This window comes from Dendrobates tinctorius, unplaced genomic scaffold (assembly GCF_039654945.1).
Source record: "Dendrobates tinctorius isolate UK_male_01 unplaced genomic scaffold, ASM3965494v1 ptg000116l, whole genome shotgun sequence".
In the NCBI taxonomy this organism is placed as follows: Eukaryota; Metazoa; Chordata; class Amphibia; order Anura; family Dendrobatidae; genus Dendrobates; species Dendrobates tinctorius.
In genome coordinates, this window is record NW_027361784.1 from 39,982,274 (window position 1) to 40,005,000 (window position 22,727).

A 22,727-nucleotide genomic window follows, 5' to 3' on the forward strand; every position below is an offset into this window, starting at 1 on the left:
AACACCCTACACTTCTCCATCTCTACCTAATCCCTGAATGTGTTTTTTTAACTTCACTTCCTGTGATGTTTCATATGTGGCGTTATAGGGGGCTGGGCCTGCACACACTTCCCAGCATCACCCATCGCCCCTCCTGGAACAGCATTTCTCCAAGTGCCAGTGTTGTGGTTACTCACTAGTTCTGGATCCTGGGTGATGAAAGCTGTGGAGCTGTAAGTGCAGCGCCGGCACTCTGCTGCTATCTCTTCTGCCATCGTAGATTCTGTGAAACAATGTTTTGGGGGGGACAGAGACAGAAGCAGTGAGTGGCATCAGTGCCAATCAACAACTTTTGGCAACACTCTCAAATTTATCATCAACAGGGGGTGGTGTTGGTGTCACTCACTGCTTCTAGAATCGTCCTCAAACAAGTCATCAACAGAGAGCAGAGATAAAAGCTGTGAGGTGGTGCTCGTCTCACTCACTGCTTCTATTTCCGCCCCGTGACTACATCTTCTTTCACAGCTAGAAGCTATGGCGGCAGAGATAGAAGCAGAGTGCTGGTGCTGCACTCACCTCTCCCATGCTTTTCATCACCCAGGATTCAAGACATCTTCAGATGAGGAGATGATGCAAGAAACTAATGAGTAACTTCAGCGCCACCCCTAATACACATGCTGTTCCAGCAGGCCCAAGGGATATTGCAAGGAGTGAGTGCAGCTCCAGCCTCCTGTGACATTATGTTTGACACTCCTCTTAGGGATGAGCGAGTATACTCGTTAGGATTCCGTACTCGGCGAGTAATGAGGTACTCGTGGTACTCGAATCCTAACTAGTAAATTTCACTACTCGCCTTGTAATATTCTGATCTCCCGCCGGCTTGTGTTAGCCTATCACAGTAAAGCCGCCTCCTTCTTTGTTGTGGCATTACTGTGATTGGCTGGCTGCGCAGCGTCACTGTATCGCTGGAGCCCCTAGAGAGCGGTCGCATCAGCTGATGCGGCAGCTCTCCATGGGAGATCGACGTGGGACCCTCATTATTAATGGGATTACGTCGGAAAGGTGAGTATAGGTTGGATTATTCTTTTAGCTTTTTTACAGGTGATCAATGGCTTTGGGGAATTAGGTGTGTGCGGTGAGTATGTACTCTATGTTATGTGTTGTATGTTATGTGTATGTACTGTGTGTTATATGTTCTGTATATCTTTTTTTTTTACATTCACTACATTAGCTGGATGATGGGAATACTACTTTCCCATCATCCGCTAATGCTCTCACTCTAGCGGGCATAGCCGGATGAGACAAGTAGTCCCATCGGACGATGCCTGCACAGCCCGCACAGCACCGGCACAGCCCGCACAGGCCCAACACAGCACCAGCAGAGCCCGCACAGCCCCCCTCACACACACAGCCCCACAGACCCCCTCACACATTCTCCACGCACACATAGTCTCAGCCCACACACATTCTCTGCTCATTACTCGCATTTCCCATAGACTTACATTGGACTCACTACTCTTTACAAATACCCGAGTATTAGGAGCTACTCATAACGAGTACAGCGAGTCTGAGTATTTCACTACTCGCTCATCCCTAACTCCTCTCAAGCGAAACATCACCGGAATAACATTAAGAATAAGGGAAAAGTGTAGGGTACTATGTAATCATGCAAGTTACAAAAGTGGTTAGAGTAGAAGGTTAGATATTTAGAAAATACATTTTAGGTGCTGTTCAACCCTTTTAATGATTTCTTCTGGTCATCTAATGTGTCTGATAATAATAAAAAAGGTTGACTGTCTGATTATTTTTTTTTTTGTTCTAAAAACTGTCCAGAAAAAAATAAAAAAATAAGTTGACAGCCCTGGCGTCCTATTAGAGCTCACACCCAGAGTCATACCACTACCATAGCGTTCAATGCTAGCTTAATAAATTCATATGTAATGAATCGGCACAGAATTTGCCTGTATTTACGTATCCAGCTATTTCATGGGCCAGGAGATGCTCCTGCCCACTCATCTTATCCTTCCTTAATTGATTTTAATGCCGCGTCAAGCGTTTCATGTGATAATTGGGAACAATTAGTAGTCCAAAGTTGACTTTTTTTTTTCGGTACACAAGGTTCCTCTTCCCTCTCCGTCCTGTACAGGTAGCGATCTTCAGGCTCCATTAGGTGCTTAATGTTAAGTTTCCAAATGTGCTCCGCTCGGCTATCGCTGATTTGTACTGTATGGTTTTTTTTTTATGCTATTGCCATGCACAGCGGTGCGCACGAGAAAGGAAGAACCACTAGAAAAGTCAAAAGCTTCTTGTGTTCAAGAGATCTGACATTGCAATCATTCCTATATAATTGGCTTGGCAGGAAGCGAGAACACTTTACATAAAATGAATGTCACTGGGAGTCTAAAAATATTGGACTAACAAGATGCTGAAGTTTTTTTTTGCAGCGGAGTTTAATAAATGAAGGTGGAATGAAGATGTAGATGATGTCATCACCTTTGTTATGTCAGTAGTCTCGTAGAAGTAACGTAACTTCTAACACGAACCCAACGTGTTATCACCCGTATCTGCTAATTTACTAAGTGACATCCGGCATAATGAAGCAGAATCCATATTTGTGGTTGCGGCTTTTAATTCTTCTCCTTCTTCATGAATTTGCACCGTATTTTTTTATCACTTCCTACACAATTGAATGGTACATATTAAGGATGAGTAAATCGATTCTAAGCAAATCTAATTGGCTTAGGATTTTCCAAAAATTTTCTTACTCTGATGAATTTTTGGGGAACTCGATTTGGGCAAATCCAGAAAAATGGTAACCAACTAGAATCGATTTTGCTGGATTCGTATGGGCAGGGAATAGGTTAATAAGCAATTAATAAAAAATCATACTTCATCCACCTATCTGTCTTTGCCACCGCAGATCCCCACCAGCCCTTTGTTGGCTTTCTAGGCTTTCATTCCGGCACCAATCTTCTGCGGATCTCCTCTTTCCTGGCGAAGGTTCTGTCATCATGACGTGCCACCCAATGTGACCATGGGGCGACACACAATCTGACCTCAAGCTCTCAGAACGAATGTCGAGTTCTAGCCAACATCGGCAAAGAATGATAAGGAGATTCTGGAATGGAGGGGATAGGCAACCAGCAAAGGGCTGGTAGTGAGATGTGGTGGTAGGGCCATGTGGGGGAACCGGCAAGTATTTTTCTTCTTTTTACAACCCTTCCAAACTCAACAGCTTATTTTGCTTTGACGTTAGGAGACCGTAAGACAAAATATTTGCGTTATTTTTTTTCAAATTTATTTATTTTAATTCTATTTTTTTGCTTAGAATACATTAGATTCTAGTTAAAGCTGCTGAATTTGAGTTAGTGTGCCGAAATCAAGATTTGGCATATTCGCCCATCTTTAGTGCAGATGAGTCCTTTCTTTCCTTTCCACTTGGCTCGATATATACCGAGATGAGCAGATCAACACGACCAACAATAAAGAGAACAATGTATAAAACATATTTTCATGATACTCTGCCTAGAGATGTTTAGTATATGTTTCCAGTGGATGTGATGTGAATTTTAGCCTGTCAAGGGCTTTACCAGAATGTTGTGATGAGGAGTGAATTTTGGAAAGCTAATGATGGTCCATCACTGCTTCTTGTAATAATTTTTTTTTGTTTTATTTTCATAATTTTCGCAACATTTTAATGAATCCTGATTACAATTTTAGCTCAAAATAAGCTTTGTTTTTTTTAAACAATGTCCCAAAGTTTTTCTATGCTTAATCCCTTCCCAATAGCCACCTTACATGCTCATGTGGAGGCTTGTGCAAATCATTCTGTCTTTTCATGTGATCCCAGACAGACTGGATGATGAGAGATCAGGGCTCTGTGGAGGCCGGATCATCACTTCCAGGACTCCTCCTTCTAAATGACATTGGCTGGATGTTTGGGGATTTTGTCAGACTGCAGAATAAATTTGGAACCAATCAGATGCCTCCCCGAGGGTATCACATGATGGATAGGTATCTGCCTGAATTTCTCAGCATTGAGGACACAATTAATGGTGACCAAATCCCCAACTGCTGAAATGCAGCCACAATCTTGAAGGACCCTCCACTGAGCTTCACTGTTCCTGTTCCCCTCATCAGTGCAAAGTGTGAGATCTGGTTTGGCTGTGTGAGAGGCGTCTGACCGATATCCAAGAAGTATCGTTGCAGAGAATGACATGCTAAGCAGTACCCTGAAACACAGTGTCTGCAAATTGAGATTCTGGTTTGGCTTTTATCATAAGTCATGTAACAAGGCTCGTTAAAGGGTCAACATTGACTTTTAGGATTGCTTCTTCCAATAGGTGGCACTAGAGTTCTAGTCCTCTTCCTCTCTGAAGAGACAATTTGCATATTACCCAGAGGAGCATTGCAGCTTTAAGTCTCCTCATCTCGGCATGCTTAGCATGTCATTCTCCGCAAGGAGAAACTATTCTTCTTGGATATTGGTCAGATGCCTCTCACACATCCAAACCAGATCTCACACTTTGCACTGACTAGGGGCAGTACCCCGAAACACAGTGTCTGCAGATTGAGATTCTGCTTTGGCTTTTATCCTAAGTCATGTAACAAGGCTCTTTAAAGGGTCGACATTGACTTTTAGGGTTGCTACTTCCAATAGGTTGCACTAGAGTTCTAGTCCTCTTCCTCTCTGAAGAGACAGTTTGCCTATAGGGGGCAAACCAATTACACCATGTTATAGCGATCAGATCCATATGGAATGGAAAAGCAGAGGTATGTCATTGGAGGCAAACCTCTCACGTATTGCCGCTATAAAACCACTTCATCAGTGGAATTACCTGTTTTGCCAATAAGAGTCGCCTATTATAAAACAGTAGTTGTGCAAAAAAAGCTGAGTTTATCATCCGTTTGTCACGCATCTTCCACAAATCCATTACAATTATGAACCTGGGAAACTTTATTTGTCCTTTTATTTATTAAATTGTTCATGTAACAAACGAACGTCAATCATAGTAGTGGATGACTTGATTATAATAAAGGCTTTATTTAATGTGCAAATATGAGAAAAAAATGACCATTTTATATTTATTTTATTTCTCCCCATCCTCTGCACTTCCAGAAGTGTTAGATGATATTTGGAATTTATTTTTTGCTACTTTTTAATCTCATGATATTATTTGAGTGTAGCATCAATTAGACTCCGACTTTGTCCACCTTTGATATAAAGCGGTTATAATCTACGTATGAATCAGATCTTCAGCATTTAGACCGTGGATATGTTGGCCACCATTCTGTATATGACTTCGCTGCCTTCCATGAGTTCTGACACGGCTGGATAAATTGCATCGGTCACGGGGTGACTTGCCACTTGCAGTAGAATCCCTACGTATTTCGGGAAATTCATCAATTTTATTATGGCTCATGGGCGACATCGTGTTTCCCTGGTTTCCTATCCTTGCCCGAGTAAGGCATCTTACATCTCATCTCGGAGGAGGATAATCTGCCATCAGATATTTATTAATATTTTCCTTCATTTTCTTTTTATTTTACATGTTTAAAATTTTAGTATTTCAATGGAGATAATTAACGCTGAATGTAAATTCTACAATTCACAGATTTTAGGTCATTTGATTTGACTTATTGGAATGAAATGAACGATAAGAACACTCGCTACCTTCATAATGATATTATTCTTAGTGGTTGTCATGTCTCAGTTTTCATTTTCCCTGGAATTTCTCTACTTCACTACAATAATTAATACCAGATAGGGTCAATAGTGGTGCCATCTTTGGTGGGAATTGATTAATTTTTTTTAAAATCCTGGATAACAACTTTAAAAGGCAAATAAAATGGATTATTACGCGAAATTTGGTGGGAAGATGCTATTGGTGAAGATAGAGCCATCATCGTAGATGAAGGTTCTCTAGAACTCATAACCCCTTTTTTTGGAACAGTTTGGAAACTTTTTCCAATGTAATTCTGATATTCCAAATCTTGATTGCTGTTGATTTTTTTTTTTTGTATAAAATGTTGTATCAGGTTTCCGGTAATGGAAACGTCTACACGGTGCCGAAAAGATTTGCTCGAAGTGGAGATCCCTTTCTTTCTAGGTGTCTGTAGTCGTTTGGGATCAAAGACCTCACTGATGTGATCTTGCGATGTCCCAGGACTTCATTGTGATTGGATTCTAAGAAGAGGCAACTTATACTAAAGAAACCGATGCAATGGGCTAGAAATCTACGACAGCCACTTGTCAAGTTTCCCCTTTCCTCCTCTGATTTCTGCCCCTGCCGTTTTCTTCCACCATACTTGCTCAATGGTTGTGATTAGAAATTAGGGAACCCAAAAATTCAGGGTTCATACTAGACAGTTAGCGTCCGGTGTTACACACTGAACATGGACTTCTCCTGGGTTTAGGTCTCCATCGTTTTCAATGGGGTTCTGGTTCATGTTCCGGTACCTGGACTAAAGTTTGGGTCGGGTACCAAAACCCGAATTTTCACGGGTTCGCTCATCCCTAATTATGTTGTCTTAGGCCCCACTTCACACATCTGTATAAAACCGTTACCAGAAAAACAATACCGGTGCAATCATTGTTTTTCCGGTATGGCCAAAATAAAAGAAATTGCAAAGCTTGTCTTGTAGTTTATAAACTTAAAACATGTTTTACACAGACTTGTATTAGCCCTTGTCATCTGTGCTGCCGGTAAAAACACACATACCGTAGACACGGATGTTGAAACTGGCCTTAGCGGTAGAATGACGTCTAAATCGGGTGTCTCCTCTTGAAATACCTTGGTGCTGGCTTACAGAAATAACTTAAGAAACTGCAGCTGCATCCCCCTCCTCTGTCTTATTATTTCATACTAGACAGATTTTTGTTTGTGCAGGTGTGTTTTATGAACTGCATTATTGTCTTACCTTAATTGGTCAGTTTACAAAATCTTCACATAAATCAATAGTAAAAACAAATATTTGAATATTTATAATACATCTTGATTCGTGGACTCATCGTCCATTCTAGAAAACTGCTAAAATCAGACCAACCAGATTGACTTCTAGGTTTCTGAGTGAACAGATTAGAGCTATCTTTTGAAGTCTGTAAAGAGGAGAAGATAACAGAGCTGGATTCACAGCTACGCTGCTTAATGCATGAACTATGTAGAGATGGGAGAGTTAGAATCCCTCATATATGTGTGTGCTGTGTGGGGGAGAAGTGATGGCATAATTCCCCCCCCTACACACTTACTAGTTCTGAGAAAGCTGAAAATGATGAATAAAGCCTGTAGAATGGAAAATGCAGAAAACAATTCATATAATGGCCAGAAGTGCTTATTCCTAATGTACATGCATGGCAGCTTACTTACTTTTTTAAATTTTGTTTTTTATTAATTGTTCCTCCATAGACTTCAGCAGTGGTCGTACCTATCAGTAATGGCCAGTCTCCTAGGCAAGGATAAAAGAACTTAGAAGCTGTTCCAATAGATAGTGTAATGCTGCCCTGCAGCTGGCCATTCATTGAATTTGACCAGTTTCAGTGTGTTTTTGCTGTCCCTGTTGGCAGCATCCAGAAGTGCACAGTTTGTATCTGAGGCATAACCATGTCGCTGGCCCAGCCTGTCATTCAGTCAGGAGTATACCATCCTCTCTGGGGTCTCCTAGGACTGCACTGAATCTCTTTAAGTCTCTTTAATGCAATCACTGTCTCAGTAAAGTGAAAGTGACTTCAGTATAAATGAATATGGGTAATTGGATGGGAGCCCCTTTCACTACTCTGCCGTCACACACAGTGTGATGTTTTTTCAGTGATTTGACTTTTTCTCTATTTCTTTATTTGCTGAGCTGTCAACTGTGGCATCCTCTCACTATCTAGATTTGCAACTTGATGGTTGCTGCCTTCCCTGCCTCTGCTTTTATACCGGCTGATAATTCCAACTGATTAGCTGTGCTATACCATAGCTGCAAGGCATTATGGGAAAGCCCTCACAGCCATGCCAAAGGTCATTTCAGCCTTCTTTGACGTCTGCAAAATGATGACGAGCGTTGCTTTCGCAGTTTGCAGAAATCAAATTGCTGATTGATAATTTTGCCTGGTTGAGTAAATTTCTTTATTAACTCTATTTGCATTCAAGCTATTCTCTCTTCACTATTTTGAACAAATATTTAGAATCTTTGATCTGGTATGAGACAATTAGATGGACTTTAGTATTGGACAAGATGTTCTTTATCGCTGATAAATAATATTTGTGACCTTAGTTTCTATTTTTTAACTGTACAGATTGCAGATTTGAAAGCTAAGAAAATGTGTTTATCTTATTTTTCTTGTCTTTTTTGGTTCTGTCTTTATTTTTATACAACTGGATTCAATAAATGTTGACAAGCTTTTCCTTAGCACATTCTGTTGTTGGGCTGTTATCTTGTTATTGATGTTCTTTAATGACTGATACTCATATACTAAGCTAGAACCAAATCATTATTGTAGGACATGTTATCTATGGCGCTGAAAGTTGTGCAAAACTTTTGTGTGGATCCAGGGCTGGTTTTAGGCAAAGAGGGACCTTGGGCAAAAGGATAAAGTGGGGCCACAAATGCTAACATATTGCATCATCACACAAACATTTTGGTTCCAATTACCTGTGCGGAGTTCAGGCCATTACAAGAGTCTGATCGACAATATTGAAGTCATTTGGCTCTTGTGTCTTTCATATAGTATGATCGGACCCAAAGAGTGGTTGTAAATCGCTGCACATCCAGTTGGAAGAATGTCTCAAGTGGGGTACCACAGGTCTCTCTCCTGGGCCCTGTATTATTCAACATCTGTCTCAACGATTTAGATGAAGGAATTGAGGGTAAACTGATTAAATTTGCTGATGACACAAAGCTAGGAGGGATAGCTAATACTAGAGAAGAGAGAGAGAGAGGATTCAAAAAGATATAAATAAACTGGAGAAGTGGGCAGCAACTAACAGAATGGTTTTTTACAGAGAAAAATGCAAAGTACTACATCTGGGCAATAAAAATAAAAAAAGCATATACAGAATGGGAGGAATAGGGCTAAGTGACAGCACATGTGAAAAAGACTTGGTTATACTAATAGATCACAGACTGAATATGAGTCAACAGTGTGATGCAGCAGCAAAAAAGGCAAATGCAATTCTAGGATGTATTAACAGAAGCATACAGTCTAGATCACGTGAAGTCATTATTGCCCTCTACTCCTCTTTGGTCAGGCCTCATCTGGAATACTGTGTCCAGTTTTGGGCACCACATTTTAAAAAAGACATCAACAAACTGGAGCAAGTTCAGAAAAGAGCGACCAGAATGGTGACCGGTCTGCAAACCCTGTCTTATGAGGAAAGGTTGCAGGATTTCGTAATGTTTAGTTTGCAAAAGAGAAGACTGAGAGGAGACTTAATAGCTGTCTTCAAATATCTAAAGGGCTGTCACATTGTAGAAGGATCATCTTTATTCTCATTTGCACAAGGAAAGACTAGAAGCAATGGGATGAAACTGAATGGGAGGAGACACAGATTAGATATTAGAAAAAACTTTTTGACAGTTAGAGTGATCAATGAGTGGAACAGGCTGCCACGAGAAGTGGTGAGTTCTCCTACAATGGAAGTCTTCAAACAGAGGCTGGACAGACATCTGACTGGGATGATTTAGCGAATCCTGCTTTGAGCAGGGGGTTGGACCAGATGGCCCAGGAGGTCCCTTCCAACTCTACGATTCTATGATTCTATGCACCCATTAGTCCTCTATATAATATAATGTCCCCCATATAATTTAATGTACCCCAAAATTCTTCATATAATATTCCCCAAAGTCCTCCATATAGTATAATATACTGCATAGTATTCCATATTATATAATGCACCTTCAATGTCTCCCATATAGTATAATGCGCACCCCATAGTCCTCTATATAGCATAATGCACCTCATAGTCCTCCATAGTATAATGCACTCCTCACAGTTCTCCATACATTATAATGCACTCCCCCTCCCCATAGTCCTTGATAGAGTATGTTAGGCGCTGGGATTCTCCCGCTGCACAGGATGGATCTCAAGCCTTGTCTGGTGCTGTGGTCTCCCATTCAGGCTCAGCCACTGGGATGACTGCTCAGCACAGACTTCGGTGCCACCGCCTTGCCCAGGCTCGTGCTGCACGTGTGGTTGCTGCTGGTTCTCCAGCTAAGCCTATGGTCACTACTAGTTTACACATGCAGCATTGTACTCTGGAGCCTAAGTCCAGATTTCTTCCTACTGAGCATGTCCAGCATGTGGCGCCTTCTCATTGGTGCTCGGACATCACCTGCTCTGGTTATGTGGCAGCTTCTGATTGGTCCACAGGCAAGGTCCTGTCTGTCTGGACTTGAAATACATGTTTAAAAGGTCCTCTGGAGCGCATGCCTCTGCGCTAGTATCATGTGTACATGGTGTGGTTCGTGGCTACTTTACCAAACTGTCTGCACGTGTGCCAGTAATAGCACTGTGAGTTTTGTCTAGACAGGCAATGTAGGGTTGGAACTCTCGCTTGAACTTAGCATCTGCATCGGGCATCCTCTGGCGTGTGTGCTAAAGCACACTGTGTGTCAGAGCAGGGTCATCCACCAGCTTAGTCTTCCTTGGGGGGTTAAGTTATAGGAGCCCCAATTAGTATTTTCTATACGCCTGTGCAGTCTAACAGGGTATAGTCCTTTTTGCTTTGCTTCATAGTACCGCTCTGTGGTGTAATAGAGCATGTTGCTTTGCGCTCTGTGCACACTGAGTGACATTTAACTCAGTGTGCTTTAAGTGTTTTCTCGCAGCCTTGCTCCGCCATTGTGCTAGCTGCGGTTTCTCCATCACCGCACGGTGGACCCTGGGTTGAGAACGCACGTTATTATAATTTCTTATTTGGTGTGTCCCGCCAATCCTAACAGTATAATACAGTCGCAATATTGTACACATAGTATAATGCACACCAAGTAGTCCTTGATACAGTGTATTGCAGCCCCTATATAGTACATATAATATAATGCATAACCCGTAGTCCGTGATAGAGTATAATGCAGCTCACATATAGTATAATGTGCTACCCTTATTCCTTGATACAGTATAATGCAGCCCCCCTATAATACTAATAGTATTAAACACATCCCATAATCCTTGATATAGTATAATGCAGCCCTCATATAAAAAGTAAAAAAATAACTACAGTACTCACCTCTCCTCGTTCTGCCTCTGCTCCATTCTCTGCATTGCATCTCCTCAGCAGGTCCCATGCCCGGCATAGCATGGCGCGATGAAGTGACGTCAGACTCAGAGGGGGAATAATGAGAGTGGGAGTGTCACCTGACACTCCCTCTTCCATCATTGCTTTCAATGCTCCTTCCATCATTGCTTTCCACTATATCGTCATCTGGACCCCCTTACTCATGGGCCCCTTAGTATGCGAGGTCTATCACTATTAGTGGCACACCACTGGCAGGGGGCTCCTGAGGGTGTTGGGGCACTAAACAAATGGCTAGTTTTCCCCATCCTAACTCCGGTCCTGACTGACACTCTGCACAAACTCTGAGTTATTAGAATAATCATCCCGATTCTCTCACACGAGAGGATAAGCTCTAGTGTCAGCGAGTCTCATTACAGAATGCAATGGTCCTGTGGCTATGAGATCACAGTGACGTCATCACTCCCGGTGCCAGCGCTCACCACAGAGTGGCCTGCTCAGGATCCTGACGAGTGACAGCAGGTGTCATTTTTTTTATATCACTTTACGTTTGGGTCTTTTTTTTTTTTCATTTATTTTTTACAATAATTACATTGGCGGTTTGTGTTGCTGTGCAGTGTGTGACTGCTGTTGGGGTGCAGGAAAAACTCACCAGTGACCAGTGCTGTAGTGTTGTCTATGGGAACGCTTCTCCTGGGTGGCTGCACAGCTATTGTGGTGGGTCCTGACAGGCGCTGCTATGCGACGTCAGGACTACGTCAGTGGTCGGATGTCACTTTCAGGCTGTGTAGTAAAGTCCTGATGCTGACCAGCCTGTAAAAGTGAGGATGAATGACCAGATCCCAGAAGAACATAAGAAGATGCAGAGCGCGGGTCAGTAGTACATGCCTGATTGCTTCCGCCTCCAAGATCACCTGATGGAACTGTAGGTAGCACAACGCTGGTCAAGAGCATTGCAGGAGAACAGAAGCAAATAAGATGTACTTTTTTCTGCCTCTTTTCCTACTGAGCAAAGCACTCCCTATTGTTATTTGAATTGTAAGCTCCATCACGGAGCCAGCAGAAGGCCTCTTCTGTTCCTTGGGGCCCTAGACAGCTGCCTAGTCTGCCTGCCCATAACGCCAGCCCTGTCTGGATCTATGGTGGCATCCAGTAAAATGTGACAAGATGAGAGAAAACAAGATCTCGCTTTGTGTTTATTTGATTGCTGGAGTTTCGTTGATACTTTCCATGATCGGATAGGAGAAATTAGATATTCTGGGAACTCTTGACGTAGCTTCCTATAATTGGTGATTAGTCAACCAGATGCCTCCATTTTTCTGTTCTTTCATGGGTATTTTTGCTAGACTTTAGTAACTTTATAACCTAGTCGGAGAAGTGTCTATACCCTCGTCTACTAAACCTATGAAGATGCTATGAAGTCTTCAGAGGCTGGACAGACATCTGACTGGGATGATTTAGCGAATCCTGCTTTGAGCAGGGGGTTGGACCAGATGGCCCAGGATGTCCCTTCCAACTCTACCATTCTATGATTCTATGATACTTACCACCCAGTTTTATTTTATTTTAGTGACTTTAAATCATATAAAAGATTATATCAATGCAATTCTATTAGTAACAAGGTGTCTAATGGTAGTCAAAAATGTATGTGTGCCGGGAGTACACGAGGGTCCATAATAAACTGTTCCACATGAGACTTCATGGGAATTATGGAAGAAACTCCAAAAAAAAACCCAGGAGATTAGAAATGTCTTCTAAGATGACAGATCTATAATCTTCAAGGACAAAAGAAAAACCCTGCTATAAATACATGATATCATTCCTACCTTAGCCCACATGATGACAGTGCTCGGCCACTTTCCTCCATGTCTCGGCTACGTTTCAGAAAGGATCGGTCAAGTCGGTGTCCTCTATCCATCGCTGTATCTATAGTCACTATATGTTACGTGACGCAATGTACAGGATATAGTGAGATCTGTCTAAGTCCATCACAAGATGCAGAACAGTTAGTTCTAGAAATGAATGAATCTTTTGAAATCCAAATTTGATAGCTTTACCAAATTTTTCCCAAAAAGACTGCCCAAGGATGAGGCGTACAGCACCAATCAGCAACAGGCGCAGTCCGGCCGTGAATTGGCATGGAATTCGAACGACGCACGCCACCGCTACCGTCGGGAGATCTGCGGCGCTGCATGTCATCTCCTGCCGCACAGAGGTCAGCGGCGACGCAGCCGGGAGATGACCGGCGCTAGCCTTATTGGTCGTGGTCGGCCGCGACCAATCAGCAACAGGTGCAGTCCGCCCACAAATTGCCTGGAAAATCCTGTGTATTCATTGCATTATTCTTAAATCTTCATAAATAAACTACATACATATTCTAGAATACCCGATGCGTTAGAATCGGGCCAACATCTAGTCTAATATAATGATCTTTCAATTTACAGATTTCTGGGAAAGCTTCAAGATCTTGTAACACATAATCATTTCCGCTACTTCGGTTGCAAATCTTCCGCTGTGTATGAGTGAATTCATTTCTGTACTTTGCAGTATATATTTTATATATTCCATGTGTGTGAAACCCTACAAGCTAAATTACTCCAAAGGATAATGTTGTGGGATCTATACGTCGGGAATACTGTGTTACGTGAGAGAAGTAATAATTCCATAATTTAAAGACTAAAACTTGGTATATTATGATTTATATTCCGTTTTATCCCTTTAAGAAGGTTTATTTTGTGTCTTTTTTTTTCTAAAAAAGTGTCATCATAGAGGTAAAAAAATTGGAAAACTGGAGGAAGCCTAGCGAAAAAGTTAGAAAATAAATCTAGATGGTAAATAAAATATTTTGTAGCTGTGTAAATGAAATGTATAAGCATTAAAGGTATAAAGAACAAAATAAAGGAAAACAAATATGCATTCAAGCTGAAATGTGGTTTTTTTATTTTTTATTTTCTTAAGTTAGAATAAAAAAGTAGTAAAATCTCTATCTTTTTTAATTTATTCTAAAAAAAATAAAAAAAAAAAAAACATTTTAGCTTTCAAAAGACTTTTTTACTTCTTGGATAATGCTTTCTTAAATGCCAAAGTAAAACGAAAAAAAAAAAAATTACTCCTCTTCTGCAAAAAGGCGATGTCGGTGTCGGCTCTCCCAGCGCTTGTATGACATTATGTCACTTGAGCGCTGCAGCCAATCAGTCTCTGATCGGCAGCTGCTTATGAATATTAAAGAAAATCTGTCAGAAGGTTTTTGCCATCTAATCTGAAAGCAGCATAATGTAGGGGCAGAGACTCTGATTCCAGCCAGCAATGTATAATTTAGTGTTTTTTTGTTGTGTTTTTTACAAAATTACTATTTTATTATCAGGAGATTATCACTAGAGGACTAGTAAACCTTCTGCCATGTAGTCCTATGTATTCATGATCTCTGTATAACTCCACCCCCACTACTGATTGGCAGTTTTCAGCCTATGCAGAGCGTTCACAGTAATCTGCCAATCAGTAGTGTGGGCGGGGCTATACACAGCTCAACATTTTGAGATCTGCTAGATCTACAGCAGAGAAAATAGTGATTTTATTAAGGCAGCCCAGAAAGAGATTCATCTCTGGAATTAGGGGTATTTGCCCCTACATTGTGCTTCTCTCAGATGGAATACAGGGGGATAAAAATGTGCACCCGTGGCATACAAAGCATGGCATGTTACCTGAAGGCTGTGGGAGCAGAGAGAAGCGAAAAGCCGGCCCACCCCGACGCGCGTTTCGGAGAGCTATGCTTCTTTCCTCGGGGTGGGACGGCTTTTTGCTTCTCTCTGCTCCCACAGCCCTCAGGTAACATGCCATGCTGACTACTCTTTGGCTGCCTTTTTTGACACGAGCACCTGCTCTATGATTGCCTTCAAGTTATATGCCATATTGAATATCTTCTGATTGCCGGTTCTGATATAAGCACTTGCTGTATGACTGTATTGACGGCTTTGTATTTTATTATGATCTATAGCATTCTTATGGGGCCATCTGCTGTGGGGCTGTTTGGGTGGTGAGGCCGGTGCTTTGTATGCCATGGGTGCACGTTTTTATCCCCCTGTATTCCATGTACCTTGTTGTCCATGATTTTATAATGCATATCTAATAAAATTTAGTTTTATGGGACTTCGTGACTGCTTGTTCTCTAGTCTGTTCTACATATAGGTTGCAGTTGTCTTTATTAGTCCTAGTACTATGTATATGTGGTATAACCCTTATGACTAATATTGTTTATTGAGGGAATTATTTTGTGAAGGAATAAATATTTTTTCTTCTCGGTTTCCACATATACTATGAGTGCCACAATTGTGTTTTACTATATTCTCTCCGACGGGCATCAAAAATCTGGTAAATTGGTAAATTTTCTTTATGTCAAAGAAGTCAAAATACCGTAACTAATTGTCTGCAGTGCTCAATTGATATAACAAGGAGCTATCCTAGTAGTGGACAACTCCTTAAACTATTTTTTTTTTCTTTTATTTACCTAAACTAGACTTTTTTTAACTTAAGTAAATAGAAAAAAATAGTCTAGCTGTAAAAAAAAAATAAAATAAGTAAAAATAATTTTTAATAAATTTAGAATATCTAAAAAAAAATTAAGCATATTTTTAGTTGTAAATAAATGAAATTATTTTTATTTTATATAAAGAAGAAACAATGTCTAGCTTACAAAAAACAAAGGACAATAATATTCAATCATAAACAACAATAATAACAAAAAATAGAATTCTGTGAATAATAAAACATATCTAGATTTGTGTCCTCCGTGTCACAATGTGTTATTAATCGGTTTATTTTTGGATACCTGGGACGTGTTGATTCCTTCGACTCTTCCGCTTCCTTTTCATTTATGTCTGCTGTCGCGGGAAATCTTTTGTGTGATGCATTAAAAAAAAAGGGATTAAACGTTCAATCCAGACAGGACTGGAAACATTTTTGAGGCCTGTTTGAAAGGTGACATTGTGTGACTTTACTGAAACGTGGCCTTTATTATGTCACAGATCAACTGAAACCTTCGTACGCTCCTGTTCCTCCAAGAAGCAAGACCGACTCGCATCCCGTGGAAGGTCTCAAATCAGGCACACTTGACAGAGCCCAAGATACTTCTGAGACCCAGCAGCCTCCTTTAATCAAGCATGCAGCGAAAATGATACTAACACTGCTGGATTCCATCACAGGTGACCCGCTAACGTACAGCACACGTTATTAACACCTTCCTATTGTATGCAAGTACCGTCAGACGTTCGCAAGACTTGGTGGCAAGATGTCGCTTCCTCTTGAAATGTGTTATATTCGGAACGATACTGTATATTCTTTAACGTCTTGTTTGAAACTTTTATACGTTTTTTTTTTTTTCCTTGTTTTTAAAGTATCTTGTAGAATTTCCGTAGGTGACACATATTTACATTTTGGTTTGTCACGAACATTTTTTTAGCTTTGTGACTTCAAACTTTTCTTCTTACCTATTAAGAGTTCGTGAAGACCAAAGAGAATTGTCTTGTTAGTAGTGTCCATTCTTCTTCTTATCAAGCCAATCATGTGTTTCAAGAAGCCCATAGCAATTACTCGTCAGACGCATTCCACTGTCCATCTTCCCCCAAACCATTATGTGCTTCAAGGAATCGATTGTAACGATTTTTTGTACATCATGACTGGACTCTTTACTAAAGCTATCAGGTGTCCCAAGGAACCAGAAGTAATGACTAATTACATGTCTCCACTTATAAACAGACTTTTTTTTACCAGAAACCAACAAGAGAAAATTGAAGATAAACACATTACAAGTCACAAATCAAGCGATTAGAAAATATATGCTTTATTAGAAAACTGGAGGAAAAATGGGACAGCAATGGGTATTATCTATTAACAAAAGAAGAGACCCAAGGTCTCTGCTCATAGTATGACAGAGAAAATCAGCCAAAACAGTCTACTAAATGGGTATTGTCTAATGACAAAACGAGAGACCCAAGGTTTCTGCCCATAGTACAGCAAACAAGACCACCTGAAACAGATTACTATATATAGAAAATGTTTTTGGTAGTCTTGTTTGCTGTCTCATGGGAAGAAACCTTGGGTCTCTTGTTTTGTCATTTGACAATACCCATTTACTAGACTGTTTTGGCTCATCTTCTTTGCCATAGCATATTTGCCATATTTATTTTGTCATTAGACAATTTTTCAATGATTTTGTGTGCATATGAAGTTATGCAGTGGCATGTAAAAGTTTGGGCACTGCTGGTCAAAATTACTGTAAGGCTGAGGTCACACTTAACGTGTAAAAAATCTGTCCAATTTTGACGGCCAAGAATCGTACAAATGTTCCCTGAACATGTTATCCATTTGAAATGCGAGGATGCGATTTCCTTGCTTCTAAGTATCCGTGTGACATACGTATGCAATCCGTATGTCGAGATTTCATCACAGCCTTGCAAAATGGACATTTAACTGATCCATGGCCTCAAATATTCGTCCAAACATATATAGAGTGTATATATATATATTGTAGGGATTCGACTCGCTTAGGTGCAGCGGGAGACAAACATGAGGCACGTTCCTTTAAAATTTCACCAGGTTTATTACTCCATAAACCATAGATAGCATAACACTGAAATGTAACCTTCACTTCAGGCAAAGGAACAGAAATGTCCGTGGCTTCAGACTCGGACTGAGAGTCTCAGCACATGCTGGGAGCTGTAGTCCTCCCCACATACAACCTCTGTAGTGTCCCGCCTGGACACATGGAAGTCTGTCCACACTCATACAGACTCCCTCACAGTCTCTCACATGTGCCAAACACCTCAATTACATAGCCCTGTAACCACACCCAAAGGGGATCACATGGCTATGACATCACTAAAGGTTGTATAGACACACACAGGCTTCCCTGACCCAGTGTAACAGAAAGATCAGCAGTACCTCTGCTGATCAATACACCCTGGAGCCTGCATCCCAAGGCCACCCACCTTGAGACCCATAATGGTCATTTAGGACCCTGCTCCTGTTACCACACTGAATGTGCCTGTACACCCATCCTGGGACACCCACACAGCGCCCCCCTAGCTGACATAGTGGTAACTACACCACATACCTCCCCCCTCTGTTCAAACTTGTGGGGTTGAACACATGGCATCACCCAGGTATCTTGAGACCTGGCACCCATGTCACCTTGCCCTACAAGTCGAGAGGACCATCTCCGTCTGTTTCGGTAGTCAAACTGCCTCATATTCACGTTAGGCCTCCCCCGCCCCCAGCGGTCAGTATCTCGGCCTTGGGCTTTGGCCTTCCCGTCAACGTCCGTCAGTGTGATCAGACACTCTTTAGTCTCCACCTGTTTGCAGTGCGCTCCGTCACCCGACCTTTCTCTCACTGGCCGGCTCTCCCAGTTCACACGGTCATGAGTCCCACGTCCAGCTGGGCCAACTGGCTGGTCTGAGTCTGACCCTCTGTCACTATGTCCACCACCGGGTCTCGTGCCTATGTTACTACGATTAGAACGGCCACTTGCGGACTCTCGACGTTCTTGCCTTCGACTACCTGTCCTTTCATTCCTTGGAGGATCCCTTCGGGTCCTTACACCTTGGGTTGGAGGTGGACGCCACCTGACGTTCTCTATCTGCTCATTCATCTGCAGTCGATCCTGTCTTAGCTGCTCAATCTCCTTCAGGTACGCTACCCGATATTCCAGGAGCATGCGAAGCTTCCCAATGCTTTCCACCGAACCAACCACAATGACAGGAACCATGTCATCTTCAATAACGACTTGGATTTCACCAGCAGGTGGGATCCTCACTCTCTTCACACAGGATCGATTCGCCATCTCCTGCATCACCTTTCCAAGTCTGCCAACGACTTTCCCCACCAGATTTCTGGGCACCGGAATTATGTCTTCCACAAAGCCCAGCCGACTTTGTGCTTCCCTTGCAAGCTCCAGACGTCGAGCGGCTTTCCTATTACGCTTCACGAGCATCTGTTTCGTGCGGAGACATTGTAGGTGCATCTCCTTCAGGACAGCCACCCTTCTCTCTGTGTCTTCCGTTTCTGCCAGTATCACCAACTGGTCTGTTTCTGGTGCCCAGCTCACACTATAGGCCTTTACTGCCTTTTTAAAGGTCTCATGCACACCTTCGCTGGCACACGCTTCTCGCACGTCTTCGGGTACCTCCATCACACACTTGAAGGTCATGGACTTGCTCTCATCCTGGACAGATGGCTCTGGGTTCCCCACGGACACTTCCCTCAAGGTGTCTGCCAAGACCGGGTGACTGTCTTGTGCAGCTCTTGGCTCACCATCTTCCTGAGAATTACAGTCTTCAGGACCCTTTTCCAAGATGGGCTTTGGCAGTTCTGCCTTGCTATCAGTCGGGCACGGCCGCTGTACGTCTTCACCCATCCACTTCTTCTGCAGAAGACCTTTTACTACTCAACTGAGTTCTTGCAGAACTTTATCTCGCTCCTCTGCCAGGTAGCGACGCTGATCCTCTCTCCTGAGAATCTCCTGTTGATGCTTCTCTTGGGCCTCTCTGAGCACCTCCATATCTTCCAACAGGGTCTTGTTCATGGTTTTACACGCTGACAGGTGACCTCTGATCTCAGAGACTTCCTTCTCCAGCTCATCCACTCTGTGCTCAGCTGCTTGCCTTAGGACTCTTTCCCGTTCGACATGTTCTGTTACAGTCTCCTTTATCAGCTGTATCTCACGATCTTGTTCTCTTTTGTCCATCACGTGTCGCACCACTACCTCTTTAATTATATCGTTAAAGGGTACCACTGGGTCAGTCACCCCAGTCGAGTGAACCCTCCAGTTACCGTCCAGCACCAATGTGTCTAGTCCAGTAGTCTCATCTCCCAGCCCACCATCTGTCTTATCACGAGACGTCAGGTCCGTCAGTTGGGCAGATGTACTTCTTCCTCTGGTCAGTTCTACCTCTGACCTGTCCATGTCAGGAGCCGTCACTGTCTCAGTGTCTGCTTGTCCCACAGTCGAAGCATCTCCATCGTCAGACCAAACGTCATCAAACAAAAGAAAGTCCCGGCCCCTCTCCCAGGCATAGACTAAGTCCCGTGGTATTCCTCTACCTTGGCACTCACCACCTTTGGTCCCCTCAAACACTACTGTGTCTACTGCGTAGTTCACCGTGACCCCGTGTTTACAGCGAACCCTGACGTTTTTCTCGGTCAGAGAGAAAACGAGAGGCGTTCCTGTCAGAGTCACCTGACTCTCTGAGTCCAGCCGACCAAAGGCTCCTTCCCGGTGCAGCATCACTGTACACATCTGTGGCCCATCATTACTACCTGGAAAGGATATTCCACATTCTGAAAAAGACCTGCACATGCGGTACTCCAGACATACCTACTGAGTCACCCAGTGCTGTCACTTCTTCACACTTGGCCACTTTCTGGACCACCACCCCACTTTGGGTTGCCACTCCAATTTGGGTCACCGCCCCCTTTTGGGACCCCACCCCTTTTTGGGTTACCACTCCAATTTGGGTCACTGCCCCCTTTTGTGACTCCACCCCTTTTTGGGTTACCACTCCAATTTGTGTCACCGCCCCCTTTTGGGACTCCACCCCTTTTTTGGTTACCACTCCCTTTTGGGTCACCGCCCCCTTTTGGGATTTCCCCATGTCCGTTCTGCAGAACTTCTTATGCCACAGTTCACACAGTACAGTTTGTCTTTTAACGATACCACACAAGTCTTTGTTGGCACCACCACAGCTCCTGCTGTCACTGATCACCGGCACCTCCGGCTGCTGTTCACACACATACACAGCGGCTGGTGTCACTGCAGCTCCTGCTGCGCCATCTTCGTGGACCCGCCGATCCACCGGAAGCCGCTTGTCACCTTCGTAACCCCGCCGGGTTACTGGAAGCCACTTGTCACCCTCAAAGATAAAAAAGCCACAAAAGTGCACCCATAGGGCCTTACCAGTGCAGGTATAATGGGTTATGCAGCAATAATACAGGGTACTCACCCTTAATAGTTGTGTAAAGCCACAACTACTGTATCCGCTTAGTCACATGCCATAAAGCTGCAGCAGGATGGCGTAGACAGACAGCGTCTGCTACCAATGCTCCCAGGGCAGATCCCTTAAAGAAAACACCAGGTCCCTGTGCTGCGAGACCTTCGTGACCCCACTGAGCCACAGCAAGCACTTTCAGGTTTTTGCAGAGAAAACGAGGAAAAGGAAAAAAAAAACACATGCACAGTCTCTCACGTGTCCTGTTCGTGTGCCACTCAGGACGTACCGTCTCCGCCTGAGACCGTCCACCACACAGGGCGCACTGGGTGCTATTCAGGGAGCAGCCCTCCTCCCAGGGTCTCCCAACACACCAGCCTCACCAGGTCCAGGGGCTCAGCGGGTGCTCTTCAGGACATCCGTCTCCACCTGAGACTGCCCAACACACGCCTCACCAGGTCCAAGGTCATAGCACGTGCTTCAGGGCTCTTCCCAACACTGACCCTCCAGGACTTTGCTCACTGAACCCTCCAGGAACACAGTCTCTCACTGACCCCAGTGCAACACAGACTCCTGTCTGTTACCTGTGTCGGCCACACAGGTTCCTGGACGCCTCTTCTCCTCAGAGGTATCCCACAAATTTTAACACAGTCACTTTCTCTGACCTCAGTCAGTATTACTCACGGTTGTCAGACCGTCTGCTCTCCTGGCTCAGAATCTCCAGCGCTGCCACACGTGCTTCTGGGAATCGCTGCCCGTGTTCTCCGCCAATTGTAGGGATTCGACTCACTTAGGTGCAGCGGGAGACAAACATGAGGCACGTTCCTTTAAAATTTCACAAGGTTTATTACTCCATAAACCATAGACAGCATAACACTGAAATGTAACCTTCACTTCAGGCAAAGGAACAGAAATGTCCGTGGCTTCAGACTCGGACTGAGAGTCTCAGCACATGCTGGGAGCTGTAGTCCTCCCCACATACAACCTCTGTAGTGTCCCGCCTGGACACATGGAAGTCTGTCCACACTCATACAGACTCCCTCACAGTCTCTCACATGTGCCAAACACCTCAATTACATAGCCCTGTAACCACACCCACAGGTGATCACATGACTATGACATCACTAAAGGTTGTATAGACACACACAGGCTTCCCTGACACAGTGTAACAGAAAGATCAGCAGTACCTCTGCTGATCAATACACCCTGGAGCCTGCATCCCAAGGCCACCCACCTTGAGACCCATAATGGTCATTTAGGACCCTGCTCCTGTTACCACACTGAATGTGCCTGTACACCCGTCCTGGGACACCCACACAGCGCCCCCTAGCTGACATAGTGGTAACTACACCACAATAAATATATATATATATATATATATATATATGTATATATATATATATATATATGTATATATGTATATCTTTATATTTCATACAGAGCTAGATAGCAGAATAGCCGTTAATTCATTTGTCGGCTTCTGTAAAATCATTGCAGAACCCGACAGGATAGGAGTCATGGTTTAAATACAGTAAACGACTGCAGAAAAAGTAGA

At 43.1% G+C, this 22,727-nt stretch overlaps 1 protein-coding gene across 4 annotated transcripts in view; it reads left to right on the forward strand.

The window, feature by feature from the left end:
* The window catches only part of KHDRBS3 (KH RNA binding domain containing, signal transduction associated 3), a 159,692-nt gene that overhangs the window by 13,106 nt on the left and 123,859 nt on the right, over positions 1-22,727 (forward strand). For 2 of the 4 annotated variants that reach the window (XM_073590377.1, XM_073590378.1), the window contains exon 2: positions 16,214-16,390. The exons of the other annotated variants lie outside the window; for them this stretch is intronic. In XM_073590377.1, the coding sequence (XP_073446478.1) occupies positions 16,214-16,390 (177 nt within the window). The remainder of the gene's footprint in view (positions 1-16,213; positions 16,391-22,727) is intronic. 4 annotated transcript variants of the gene reach the window in all.